We start from the raw sequence: 13,175 nt of genomic DNA, 5'->3' as shown, positions 1-13,175 counted from the left end.
AGCAGACCAATAATCTAAGAAAACTTTGTCCTTTTAACGGAGAGAAAACCAAATTCTAATTTTGTACCAGTGTACTTTTGATATTAAAACTCATTTTTTAAAAAACTTTAATAAATCTATTCCAATCTTAGCCAGCTTGACCACATGTAAAATCCTGCCAAGATTCTCTTTCCACAAACCTTCTACAACTTTTTTCTATCCATTCAGATTTTGTCCTAGGTTTTCTCTTTTAATTCTGGAAAATTCAACCAATCATTTTACATTCCTTACCTATTTTCCATACACAGATGTTTCCTTCCGCCCTTATAATTTCTAAGTAGCTTTCATTACACACATGGAGAAGAACTTGGAAGCCTTAGATCTTTCGTTCCTAGTGAAAACTAAGAAGTAAGCAAATGTGGACCGTAAAGCCTGCATTCTGTGGACTGGCAAATTTATAAATACATTTTCAAAGTTGCTAAAAGCATATTCTTTCTCTTGGTAAAATTTCCAATGCAGCACAAAAACGGGTTTACTGGTAGATCCGAATGTCTTCACCTCCTCTGTAAAAGGAAGCCAAAGTGGTTAAAACCTTTGTTGAGTCAATGTTTTGGTATTTTTATCTTATTTGGAAAGTGATCTAGATACTCCATGAATATGCATTATCTGTCTCAGTATAACTTTAAGGCTTCAAGTTACCAAAAAGATTTTGAAAACTACTTTTAAGTAGACATACCAAAAAGCACAATTGTTGTTGAAAAGTTCATTTATAAAGTTTTATCTTGCATCTATTTTAATTCACTTGCCCTTAACAATTTAGACCGGTCATTGAAATTTTCCTGCAATTAAGCAGCTAACCACCATCTTATCTTTCTTGCTGACAAAATCTGTAACAGACATAATGTGAGCCTATTTGATTTTTAAGTAAACTAAGGTAGAATAAAAGTTATATGTACACATTATATTTAATGTTAGTAACTCTAAAGACATGCCTGTTTTAGTTAAACCAACAAACTTAAACTAGCTTTTATGTACTGAAGATTATCCTAGATCACATGAACTAGAAAGTCTTTTGGGTTAGTTCCAGTATTTCTGAGAGGATACTTGATTTACATAATACTTGTCTGTCTTTAAGCCAATTAAATAGGGCTCTTTACAAATTAATTTTGGCAACACCTTTTGGAGCTAAAAAAGAAATCACGTTTATAACGTACATACATTGACATACATAAACCTACAGATGCAAACAGATCTTGTAGCTTTCATTTTAAGATTTTAGCCGCGAGATAGCTAAATAATACAAAACTCACTAGTTTACAAAAGAACCAAATTTTGTTTCTGGCAGAATGGAGTCAGTTAAGGTTACCTGCTCAGATGGCTTAAGCTTTTCACTAATATCTGTGCAGAAGATGTTAAAATAGTTTTCTTTCCTGACAAGCATTACATCGGGGAGACCAGGTAGAGGACTCTTCCATCTCAAAGGCACAGAGAACGAATGCAAGTTCCGCTGAGAAGGACTTTTGTTCCCTAAGTCCGCATCTTTCACAATACCTGCAGGCCTTCTGAGGTGAAGGGGGGCGGTTTTAGGGTTCATGAAAATGACAGGTGAGCTTTAGACTGTTTCAGGGCCACATTTCTAGTCTTGTGAAGGCTCAATCTGTAAGGCAAACATGTTTTTATTTATTTTTTAAAGTTTGGTTTTAGCAATCTCTACACCCAGTGTGGGGCTTGAACCCATGACGCTGAGTTTGAGCCGCTCACTCTTCTGAGCCAGGCAGGCACCAGAAGTACGGTTGTTTTGAATTCCTTAAAGAATTGGGTTGCAATCAGAATGATACCAAGAGGCTGCCCCACCCATCCAACTACATTATCTTAAAAAAAATTTGTTTTTAGAGTGGGAGTGGCGGGTGGGACGGGGTGGGGGCAGAGAGAGAGGATTCCAAGCAGGCTCCATGATCAGCCGGAGAGCCTGATTCAGGGCTTGCTCCCACGACCCTGGGATGTGACCTGAGCTGAAATCAAGTGTTGGATGTTCGACTGAGCCACCCAGGTGCCCCCAACTATATTATCTTCAATTTGCCTTTTTTTTTTTTTTCCTTAGAGACAGAGACTACAAGTGGGGAGAGGGACAGAGGGAGACAGAATCTTAAGCAGTCTCCATGCTCAGCATGTGGGGCTTGATCCCACAACCCTGATATCATGACCTGAGCCAAAATCTAAAGCCAGACACTCAAATGACTGAGCCACCTGAGTGCCTGCAATTTTCTCCTTTTATTTTTTTTTTTTTATTTTTTATTTTTTTTAATTTTTATTTTTGAGACAGAGACAGAGCATGAACGGGGGAGGGGCAGAGAGAGAGGGAGACACAGAATCGGAAGCAGGCTCCAGGCTCCGAGCCATCAGCCCAGAGCCCGACGCGGGGCTCGAACTCACGGACCGCGAGATCGTGACCTGGCTGAAGTCGGACGCTTAACCGACTGCGCCACCCAGGCGCCCCAATTTTCTCCTTTTACATCAGGGAGAAGATCTTCAATTAAGATGGAAATCAAGATTCTTACTCTCTAGTTTTAGAGCTCTGTGTCTTTGGAATGTTTTAGTAAATACTTCCACAAAGACTTCAGAATATTTTTCTTTCCTTCAGGACCTATAGTTTCAGGTTAACTTTGGGGAGAAGGCCTAAAAAAGTTCCTATCAGGCTCTGAATATCAGCTTCCAGTTTGGCCAACTTCTGGCCATTTAGCTAATTTAAAAAATTCTTTCAAATAGCTTGTCGGGTTTTAGCTGAGACAATAGATACTCCTGTCAGTATTGAACAACCCCATGGACACAAGAGGTATCCCCAAAGAAGGTGCATAAGATACTACTGTCTGATTATCCTAAAGACAGCCAGAAGAGACAGTTCCCCTGAGAGTTGGCAACAGAGGTTTGGACCCTAGCCCCAAAGGGAGAGTGTAACCCACATTTTTGTCCAGCCATACTTTTGGGGTCCCCATCCTGAAAGTCGACAAGCTAAGTTCTGTGGATACAAAATGAGACAATGAGGCAACATAACTGTCCATGGGAGAGAAAGGATCGATAACCAATGGGTAGTGGAAAGCAAATTCCAAGTTACAGTTCAAAGATCTAATTTTTTTTTAATGTTTATTTTGAGAGAGAAAACACAAGCAGGGGAAGGGTGGAGAGAGGGGGTGGGGGGGGAAAGGACAGAACCCCAAACAGACTCTGTGCTGTCAGCACGGAGCCTGACGTGGGGCTCGATCTCATGAACTGTGAGATCGTGACCTGAGCGGAAATCGAGAGTCAGATGCTTAACCAACTGAGCCACCCAGGCGCCCCAGGAAGGTCTAATTCTTACAAATGCTTCTTGCCTGCCAGTCTGAATTTGGGAAGAAAGGGAGGGAGGGACACAGTAACATTTTACCTTCCTCTCTGGACCAGGCACCACAGAGACACGGGAGCGCTGACTGGTAAGAATTCTCACAGCTCGCTGGCTTCTGCCAGTTTCCCCAGGATCCTGGCTGCAGTAAGTGCGTTGTTCCACCAGGTCTCTTCCTGCTCACCAGAAACCGTAGACGAGGAAAAATAATTTTCCTCTACTTTTAATGGTGAGCGCTTGGCTGAGACCCATTTTTCTCTAGGCATGCCATAAATGGATAAGCTTAGCTAGGTTAAAAGTTGTCCACTGTGGCCACTATGTAACTCGAGATTATCCTTGGTAAGGTAAACCTGCTTGTTCAGCCTCACAGCAGATTTTATTCATCTGAGGCCTCACACGACCCAGTCCCGCCCGCTAAATTAGACTGAGTCCGACCCCAGACCCAGTCCGGTTTCCAACTTGGACCTAGTCTGACCTTGGATACAATCCAGTTTTCAGGCTGGACCTGGTGAAATCTGGATCCATTCTGGTTAAGTCAAACCCAATCTGGGTGGGGGGGATGGGCGGGGGGGGAGAGGCTCAAAGCCTGAAAGCTCACAACGCAAAAGCTCCAAGGGCCGGAGCTAAGAAGGACTTACCCACCATCTCCAAGGCAACCAGAAAGCAGCAAGCTCAGCCATAGATGGGCACCTATGCCTGGTTCCTCACTGGTCCTGGGGGCTGATGGGTGTCTCCTTCAGATCCCACATCTGACACCAGAACGGTTACAAACTGAGGCTTGTTAAAAAATTTGGGGGGGCAAAAACTGATTTGAATCAGGCAATACCCCGTCTAGTAGACAGAAGGGAGTTTAAGGAACTGTACGAAGTGAGATTTTATAGGCTGCAGCGAGCAGGGACAAAGAAGTTGTAACGGGCCAAAAAAGCAGGTCAGTTACTGCAAAGTTGTCTTCCCAGGATGGCCTGGGTCCACTACCTTACAATTCCGTTTCTGGGAGAAGCTGAAACTTTAAGCCGAGTCTCGGTTTGGTGATGTGGGGGTTAACGTAAGAGACTCCACAGCATGCGTGTGCTGTCACCACACACCCCTGAGAGGGAATGAAGTAGCCTCTGTGAAGACATCCCGGGCCCAGTTCCGATGGCCTCAAAACAGACCCGGGGGAGGGAGAGACGGGCTCAATTCTCTGGAGTGCCCAGCTCCCACAGGCCGGAAACTGCTGAGGATTCCAATTAGAGCAAGCAAGACCTGCCTCTTCAGGAGCATGTCTGTAGCCTCGGGATAAAGGCCGCACCGAAAATTCTACCATTTGCTGCTATTAAGATGGTCTCGGTGACATCTGCTGTCTGCTTCCCTTAGCAGGGAGCAGCAGCACGGAAGGAGTGGCGAGTTCTCTGGAATGAAACGTGACCTGGCAGGCGGGGCCACCCAGGCACGTCTGTCCGTCTGTCCGAGGGCAGCTCCTCGGGCGGAAGAGCCCCCTGAGGAGTGATGCCATCTCGCTCCCAGGCCTCTGGTCTTTTGACTTAGGCTGACCTTCTGGTGAGGTTGCCGTTGAAGTGCAGACGTCCTGGTTCCGTTTTACTTTCATATCAGCAGTGACAGATATTTGAATAAGGGTGTCCTGGCTTTTCTCTCCTCTCCTGTATTTTTATTTTTTGTCTGGTCAGCCCACCTCAGTGCGCTAACTAGCGACGGGGCTGCTCACGCCTGAGACCCTGAGTGCTGCACAGGCCAGGGCCGTTCTTGCTTGAGGGGAACAGAGGGGCCTCGGTGTACTGAAGAAACGCAGAGAAAATGCGGGAAGTGCTGACGCTACCAAGTAGGTGGAACTGGGGAGGGAAGGACGCATTTAGGACTGACCACGTTTGGCTCTTTGCCTTCAATGTAAGATAGCGGGGAGCCCCACTGAGCAAGCTCACGGTCTGATCACCAGGGGGCGGACTTATGTACGAAGGAGGCAGCAGACGGGAAGACGGTGGGTGAGGCGAGCGGAACAGTCTGGGGCCACTGGAGGACACAGCCCCCCCCCGTCCCGCCATCCTGCACCTGGCTGACCCTCGCCGATCCCAGTCACCTGCAGGAGGGCTGGCTCTTCCTGGGCTTCAGGCTCGCCTACCAGCCGCGTCTGGTGCTGCCGTTGCAGCCACTGTGGCCGTGACGCCTGCCTGATGGCCAGGCACCACGTGGGCACCGCCACACACATGAATGCGCTGGTTGGCAACTGAGGAAACCGACTATAAGTATCAAATACTCAACCCTTTTCTTTTTAATGTTTGAAGGCGGAAGGCGGTGGGGGGGGGGGGTGGCGGGGAGGGGAGGGGCAGAGAGGGAGACAGAGATTCCCAAGCAGGCTCCATGCTCCATGCAGAGCTCGACGTGGGGCTCGATCCCACAAACCGTGAAATCACGACCTGAGCCAGAGTCGGACTTGAACCAACCGGGCCACCCAGGCGCCCCTACCAGCCATATTTAGAAGCCAGAACCAAACAAAACCGCCAGAAAAACCTCAGAATAAATGGCTGTCCAAAACAAGCCAGCTGGCGGCCTTACGATGCACACACACGGACCACACCGCACTGAGAATTTTCCCGCGAGGGGGAGGGTGGGTGTCCCGCCGAGGGGGCAAATCCCTGCTGTGGCGGCACCAGAGGTTAAATGGCAGCGGGCACGGCCTCCCTGGAACGGAGAAGAGCGAGCCAAGTGAGACTGTCTGTGCCCCGGGAGAAGCTGGCCCGCTTTCCTCCTGTCCGTGCCTGAGTAGGTAACGTTCCTGTCCTCCGATACTTTCCTTCCCAAACTCGTACCTTCCCAGGGCACTGGGCTACCGGCAAGCCCCAGGCTCTGCCATCTCTCAGGGACAGGAGCGGTGACAGTTTCCTCGGCCGCCCGACGAGAACCGCTCACGGCTTCCTCACGGAACACCGACAGACACGACCCAATACGTGCATTGTATCCAGTCAATAACTGCTGGCATCGTGACACGAAGTACAGCTGGTCAGGCTGAGAGATTCAGAGGCTACACTCTCTGACTAGAAACTCCAAGTATCCGATCTTGCCACGTTTAGATCGGGAAAATTTGACTTAAATAAGCCTTGGAAATAAACCTGTGACAGCGGTGTAAAACGCTGCATGGAATAAAATCTGATCCCTGAACGGGATGCTCGCCGTCCGACTTTCTAAGAAAAGGATGCTTAAGGAAAACAGTTTCTGTAAGATTAAAACTAGTTTCTTCTCTATAGAAAACAGATGAAAGAATTCATTTGGCCTTGATGCAGTTCACTGCAGAAATTCCTTCACCAAAACGGATCACTGTTCGAATTTTTGTGTTCACGAACGGGCACACGTTCTCAAGGTCAACACCTCCCCTGGGTCAAAACATCCATTCACATTCAAAGGATCACACGGCCTCGGATTTGGGGTTTCTGGTGGGAGAATCGGAGAATTGGGCTTCTTTCCCCTACCCTACCCTCACCTAAACCACCACCTGGTTTCCTAGTGAGCAGCAGGTACGCGAACTCTCCCGGCTCGGACTCATCCAGGTCACGTAACCGTCAGGAACACCAAGAGGGAAGGGCCTGGCCTCCATCCACGCAGGGTCCCCACCCTGCTGGCTGCAGGTCCCAGTGCCGGGTGCAGCCGGGCCCCCTTCCTTCCCGGCCATCCTCCTCCAGCGACCGACCCCTCCAGGTGGCCCTGCTCTTGACCTTCTCCACCTGGTATGAGGACTTTAGAAAGGCTCAAGAGGGAATTCACAAATACAACAGAACCACAGAGTCCTGCTTACTCACATGATTTCCAGACTCACCTTCTTTTCCTCTGGTTTGAGTCAGAAGATTATTAATCGTAACGAGGCCGCTTGCATGGTTTCAAGTTGCTGGGAGTTTCTCTTCCTCCCATCACTCATTCCTTCTGTCTCCTGGAATCTTGCACGGAAACATTACCATACAAGGAAACAATCGCGTGCGTCCCAGAGCCTGAGCCGCGCTTTTTCCTGTAGATGGTCACTTTCAAACCCCGCCGCCCCCTCTCGAAACTCCCTCCTTGGAGCTGTGTCTGTGAAGTATTGCTCCCTGAGGCTTCCCAAATATGCCACACACCTGCCGTTTCAGACACCCGTGTTCCCCTGACGCCGGAGAGGGCAGATTCTCGACTTGCTTCCTTGGGCGTATTCAGCTGCCAGTCTGCCAGGAAACAGATTCACCCAATGTGAAGCGGGGCACGGACCCGACAGGCGTGGGAAGGATCAGTAACACACCGTGCACCCGACTGCCTGTCCGGCAAACTAAGAATCGCCTGGACGGACGTTCGGTGACAGGGTGCCGGCAGCTTGGGCAGCTCATAGGACATGTGCATGGTAAATGATCTCAGGAACTCAGCACTTGCCAACTCAGCTAGAGGGTTCCAGAAAAATGAGCGGTCTGGCATCACAGAAATACCTCCAAGACCTAAGGACAAAGATCACAGCCAAAATTCCACTACGCAAATAAGTCTGGTGACCTGGGGGCCGGGTAAAGGGATGCCCTGAAAACTCACAGAAGCTCGCCCACTGATTTCTCCCAGATGAGGGGGGGGGCAGCCAAGGTCAGGTGCGGCACCATGACGCTGAGCGCCAGGCAGAGGCTGAAGAAGGGGGTGCTGCACGCTCCCAGCCTGCCTGGTGGGGGAGGCGAGGGCCGAGGACGGGAGACGCGCCCGGCAATGACCAACTGTACTGGCTGAGTAATGAGCTCTAGTTTTTGAAAAATACAGTTTTCCTCTTCACCTTGTCGACCTGCCTCAAAAGTCCTAGGATCACAGAGTATCTTCTAAGATTGGCCACCCCACGTTAAATACCTAGGAGGACGTGATTATTACTATTTTATTCATTTTTCTCTTATGAAATTAGTTGGAGTATTAACTGGTTTGTAGTTTTTGCCTCCTCAAGGATTTCAAAGAACTGCTGAGTCGTCAACTTTACTCATTTGCTTGGTTTTGTGCTGCCTTTGGAAGCCCACTCTTCTCCCTTAGGAGATCCTGTCAGCCGAGAGGGCGCCCTTGCTGTCCTGGGGACCCGGCCACCGCTCTCCATCACGCCCCGAAGCAGGACCAGCCACACCTCGGCCAGCCCACTGCAGGGGCTAAATACAGTTGAGAACCGAAGAGGTGACACCTGCAGCCTTTTCCTTATCTTGAATGATTATCCACACCGGGTTGCTTTCATTGTCGTCGCTGCTCAACAGTGCAGGTGGCTTCTGTACGCACTGCCATGGACGTGAGTGGAATCCCAGCGTGGCCCCGGGGCACCTGGAGACCCCCAGGGCACCTGCTGCTGTTCCTCAGCGCGGCACCGGGCAGCAGCAGGAAGGCTCACGAGGAAGAACTGGCTGCTGCATTTGTCGGCTTACCCTGGGTTCAAGTTCTTTACCCCAAAACATGCTGTTACTGCCACTGCTTAAAAGAAAACGCTGCTGTTTGTGTAGAACTGCAGTTGTACACTTAGAGAAGTTGTACAATTTCAGGTGTGGTTTGTGCACCGCAAAGTTTAGGGGGCCAAGTGTATGACCAGAACTTAGCATCAGGGAACAAGCACCCCAGAGATTCGGCTACATCAGACGAGGCCACACCCTCCTCCGATCTCTGCTCTGATCGCCCTCCAGGCCCCACGGACCCCTCATCACCTTCCTGTTCTCCACAGCCCGGCCCTCGGCACCCGCTTCACATGCCACCCGCGTACTTCCTGCCTCCTCTGTCCCAGTGGAACTCGCTCACGTTTACGATCCTGGGCTGTTAACGCGAGAGTGAAGGAACACAAGGCTTCTTTGTAATGATCTGTACAGAAAGTGGCCCACGTTCCCAGATCCACGCACAAGGTTCAAGGGAGCCTGTCCTGCTTCCGCAACCCTGAGGAGCCCCTGGCAGCCGAGTCACCAAAACCAAAGCTCACCCACGCAGGCACCGCAGGGACTCGAGCCGAAGGTCTTTCAACCTGGGCCCATCAGAGGGACGGACATTTCTACACGGCACTTCAATGCAATGCTCTCATCGGAGCTCGAGACCACTCTGCCCCGGACGAGCGGGTTTCACTATCCTGTTCCGCGGAAACACAGAGGCTCCGAATGTTCTCCGAGAAACAGAGCTTCAGCACTAAGCGCCCGGTGCACGATGCTGTCTGCCGAGAGCAGAGCCCGGCCCTGGGTGGCAGGTGTGGATGCCAAAGAAATTACTAAACTACTTAAAAGACAAATATTTTAATCTAGTTTCCCCACTTTATACTAAATCATTGCTACAGGTCACAGATTGGATTTGCAGACACCTAGAAAACAATCGGAAGTGTATACATCTTTCTCTATAGATCTCATTAATAAATTTTATTTGGACAAGAGAACTTGTGCCACAACAGGTTAAACAGCATGATTAAAGACGGCAGCACTCCCCAGAGTGGTTACAGGCCTGTGCAGCGCGTGAAGGAAAGCCGCACCTCACAGCCGGTCGTGATCAAGGTAAAAACACCTGACACGCAGCACACGTGCCAATAAACTCCTTCAGGTCATGACCAGCATGAAGAAAATCAGGACACAGATACTTGGCCAACGTTCTGTAAATGTGCACAGCAATATGCTGCATTTAAGAGTTAAAATCGGATTCTACTTTAGTGTTAGCATCAAGCCCTTAGGAGAAACCCCCAAAAAATCTCCTTTCCCATTTACACACGTCAGAAACTATTCACACTTAGGGCGGACTGGGCAGAGGGCCACAGAACCGACAGGTCCTTGCCTGCGTGGAAACAGGGCTAATACTGAAGGTCTCTTTCGCATCCCGGCTCACAGCCGCCTTCTGGCTGCCACTCCACCTATTTAAATAAAACCAGGAGAAAGCAATGCAGGTCTCTGGGAATCTCCTCCCTTCCATAAGGAAAATGCTCTGCCAATTCAAGTTTCATTCAGTCAGGAAGACGGAAGGATTTAAGGCTTCGGTGACAATTATAATCCTCTGAGAAATTATTTTCCCTTAAAGTCAAGATAAGATAATAGTGTTTACTGTACTTTCTCTTGACTCTTAAAATCCCTGGTATCAGTGTAGGCAACTTGCACCTGCAATTAAGTCTGCAAGAGAGGGAGGTCTCTCCTCCTCCCAGAGGCTGTCCCAGATCACACACGTGCGGAGCGCCTGTCAGCCTGTGGATCCCTAGGAAGCAGGAGGACACCAAGGTTCAAGCTTTCTAGTAGGTTGAGGAAGCGGTGCTCATGGCATCTTCAGAGATTTTGGTGCTGGCGGGATGGATGCTTGCGAAATACTTGACGTCACTGTCACGATCCATCTGAAGAGCCATGATGGTTTGTTCTACGGCCTCCTGATGACAGCTGGCAGAGGTTAAGAAATATTCTGGAAATGCAAAGGGCAGATTACAAATGAAATCGGTTTTATGGACATGTCAGTTTTATCAAGTATAAGTACACTAAGTTCTCCGTCATAACCCTAACTTCTCCAAGTATAAACACAAGCCATGCTGAATTATACGCAGTAATCCAAACTGATTTGTGTGATATGAAAAGACTCCCCAAACGTAAGAGAGTTAGAAGGTTCATCTTGACTGTTTTTAGAATGGACTAAAAGGCTGAGTGGTGCTAAGCTAATATATTAAAACTTACACTTGTGACAGCTATTCATTCGCTCAGGAAAAACACCTCAAATACCAATCATACATGCAGACTGAAAGCCAGTCTTCTCTAGCCATTTCCCTATAATTGCTCCTAAAACAATTTAACTGGGTTCTAAAGGAGAAAAAAGAAACACTATTCATTTACCCATATTCTTATAAACCTATTACAAACCTCTTTCTGTGCTTCATTCATGAGTTCATGCATTTAAATGATATTTATTAGGTATTTTAGGAGGATTACAATAAAACAAGTGAAATCCTGAGCAGCTTACTAGGATTTGCAGCAAAGCAAATGCTAGGGGCATTTGTCTTTCGTCTAATGAAGAGGAGGGGGAAACACAAACATGCCTCCTAGCTCCAAACACAGTAACAGATGTCAATTGGGGCCGACTAAAGGCGGTAATTTTTCATGTCTTAAGTGACTATCCAATTTTTCAAACAGTAAGTTTGCAATTATCAAATAAATGCAACTAGAGCAGAAAGGTGAAAAGTCCCTGTCCTCTAATCTATGTCCTTTCTAGGGGGAACCTCCATTAACAACTTACAAATATATTCTTTTATTAGACTCTGCCTATGAACATACAATATTCCTGCTTAGCAACTTATCTATCCATGTAGTCTACGAACCTCCTCCCTGCCACGTACGGTTTTCCTAACACAGTCACCTACCCACCCACCTTTCTCTAGGAGGGTCTGTCTTAATGTCTTTGCAAGTAGCACTCGAACGTTTGGAACCCTATCATTTGCCAAGGTTAGCAAATGTGGCATCAGATGCACAGCGAACTGGTCCATGGGAAGGCAATCATCCTCAATGACAGTCTAGGGAAGAGAAACAGCTGCTTTAGATTTGCCAAGTTAGTCTATCAAACCATAATACCAGCTAGCGTTATCTTTTAGTGACAGCTTAAGTGCTACAGATTTTAGTTAGTTCCTTTCAAACCAATATTCCAGGCACCTGGGAACTCAAAACAAAAATGACAAAATTTTAAGCCCCTGCAGACACACAGCTTTTAAGTGGCTCCACGCAGACCTGGAGTGTGCAGTCACATTCATTTGCACACATGTGCCATGGGCCGTGGACCCCGAGCACCCTCTAGTGGATGGCTGTGGGATGGGCAAGGCAGACACCCAACTCCAAGGAACAGGTGATCCTGTGAAAAGCCACCTGGCAAAACTCTGTTCCGCAGGGATAAGAAACAAGGTGTTGAGAGGCCAAGAGTGAAAGAAGAAACATAGCTTTAGATAGAGAAAGGGGTCACAAATGGGTAAGTCTTCACTTACCTGGCAGACAAAGACAAAGGCTTGCCGACCAGACCACTTGGGACATCTACCGAAGTTTTCTACAAGCTCATTGATGAGGTCCACTCCAAACGTGGGTGGCGTGGCCACGTGCAGCTTCTTCACCATCTCACTGACCTAAGAGGGTGAACACACACAAGTGAGGAATGTCTTCTGTTCTAAGATCTTATTAAATAGTTAGCTGTTCTAAAATTATAAAAATTTTAACACATACCAACTTGTAGGAAATCCAACGAACAGAAGAAACTTTATCTGCACATAGATTCAGAGCAATGGGACGTAAATAGTCATAAACATCTCTGGGACTATATAATTCTAGAAGTAAAATCAGCTGTCTATAAAAATGAATTATAAAAATAAAAATATAATTACAATTTTAAAATAAATAAATGAAAACAGGTTAATCATGTAAATCATCTGTCCCACTGGACACTTGTCTGTAAGACAAGTGCATGCAAAGACTCGATTTTTTTTTTTTAATTTTTTTTTTTCAACATTTATTTATTTTTGGGACAGAGAGAGACAGAGCATGAACGGGGGAGGGGCAGAGAGAGAGGGAGACACAGAATCGGAAACAGGCTCCAGGCTCTGAGCCATCAGCCCAGAGCCCGACCCGGGGCTCGAACTCACGGAGCGCGAGATCGTGACCTGGCTGAAGTCGGACGCTTAACCGACTGCGCCACCCAGGCGCCCCAGCAAAGACTCATGATTAGTGTGGTCTCTCATGCATAGAGTTATTTCCAGTCTCCGTGTATCTGGAAATGCATCTAAACGCTATGAGAGTTCAAGAAGTAGCTCTTGCCTTCTGAATGTAAGGGAGACAACTGCGGCATTCTGTGTCCGCAGGGACTGACACAGAGCAAAGCATTTCCTAGTAGGTTC

The 13,175-nt window shown here is 47.8% G+C and overlaps 1 protein-coding gene across 4 annotated transcripts in view; it reads right to left on the bottom strand.

Annotated features, from left to right (window-relative positions):
• Positions 1 to 9,566: 9,566 nt before the first annotated feature.
• Positions 9,567 to 13,175, bottom strand: part of PPP4R1 (protein phosphatase 4 regulatory subunit 1) — a 64,663-nt gene continuing 61,054 nt past the window's right edge. For all 4 annotated transcript variants that reach the window (XM_086682453.1, XM_086682455.1, XM_086682456.1 and 1 more), the window contains 4 exons: positions 12,508 to 12,628; positions 12,276 to 12,410; positions 11,672 to 11,813; positions 9,567 to 10,717 (listed from right to left, as the gene is read on the bottom strand). In XM_086682453.1, the coding sequence (XP_086538579.1) occupies positions 10,554 to 10,717; positions 11,672 to 11,813; positions 12,276 to 12,410; positions 12,508 to 12,628 (562 nt within the window). In that variant the 3' untranslated portion in view covers positions 9,567 to 10,553. The remainder of the gene's footprint in view (positions 10,718 to 11,671; positions 11,814 to 12,275; positions 12,411 to 12,507; positions 12,629 to 13,175) is intronic.

The sequence above is a fragment of the Puma concolor genome, chromosome D3, assembly GCF_028749965.1.
Source record: "Puma concolor isolate L17-30 chromosome D3, mPumCon1.1.hap2, whole genome shotgun sequence".
Classification (NCBI taxonomy): domain Eukaryota; kingdom Metazoa; phylum Chordata; class Mammalia; order Carnivora; family Felidae; genus Puma; species Puma concolor.
This window is presented reverse-complemented; position numbering and strand designations above follow the sequence as displayed.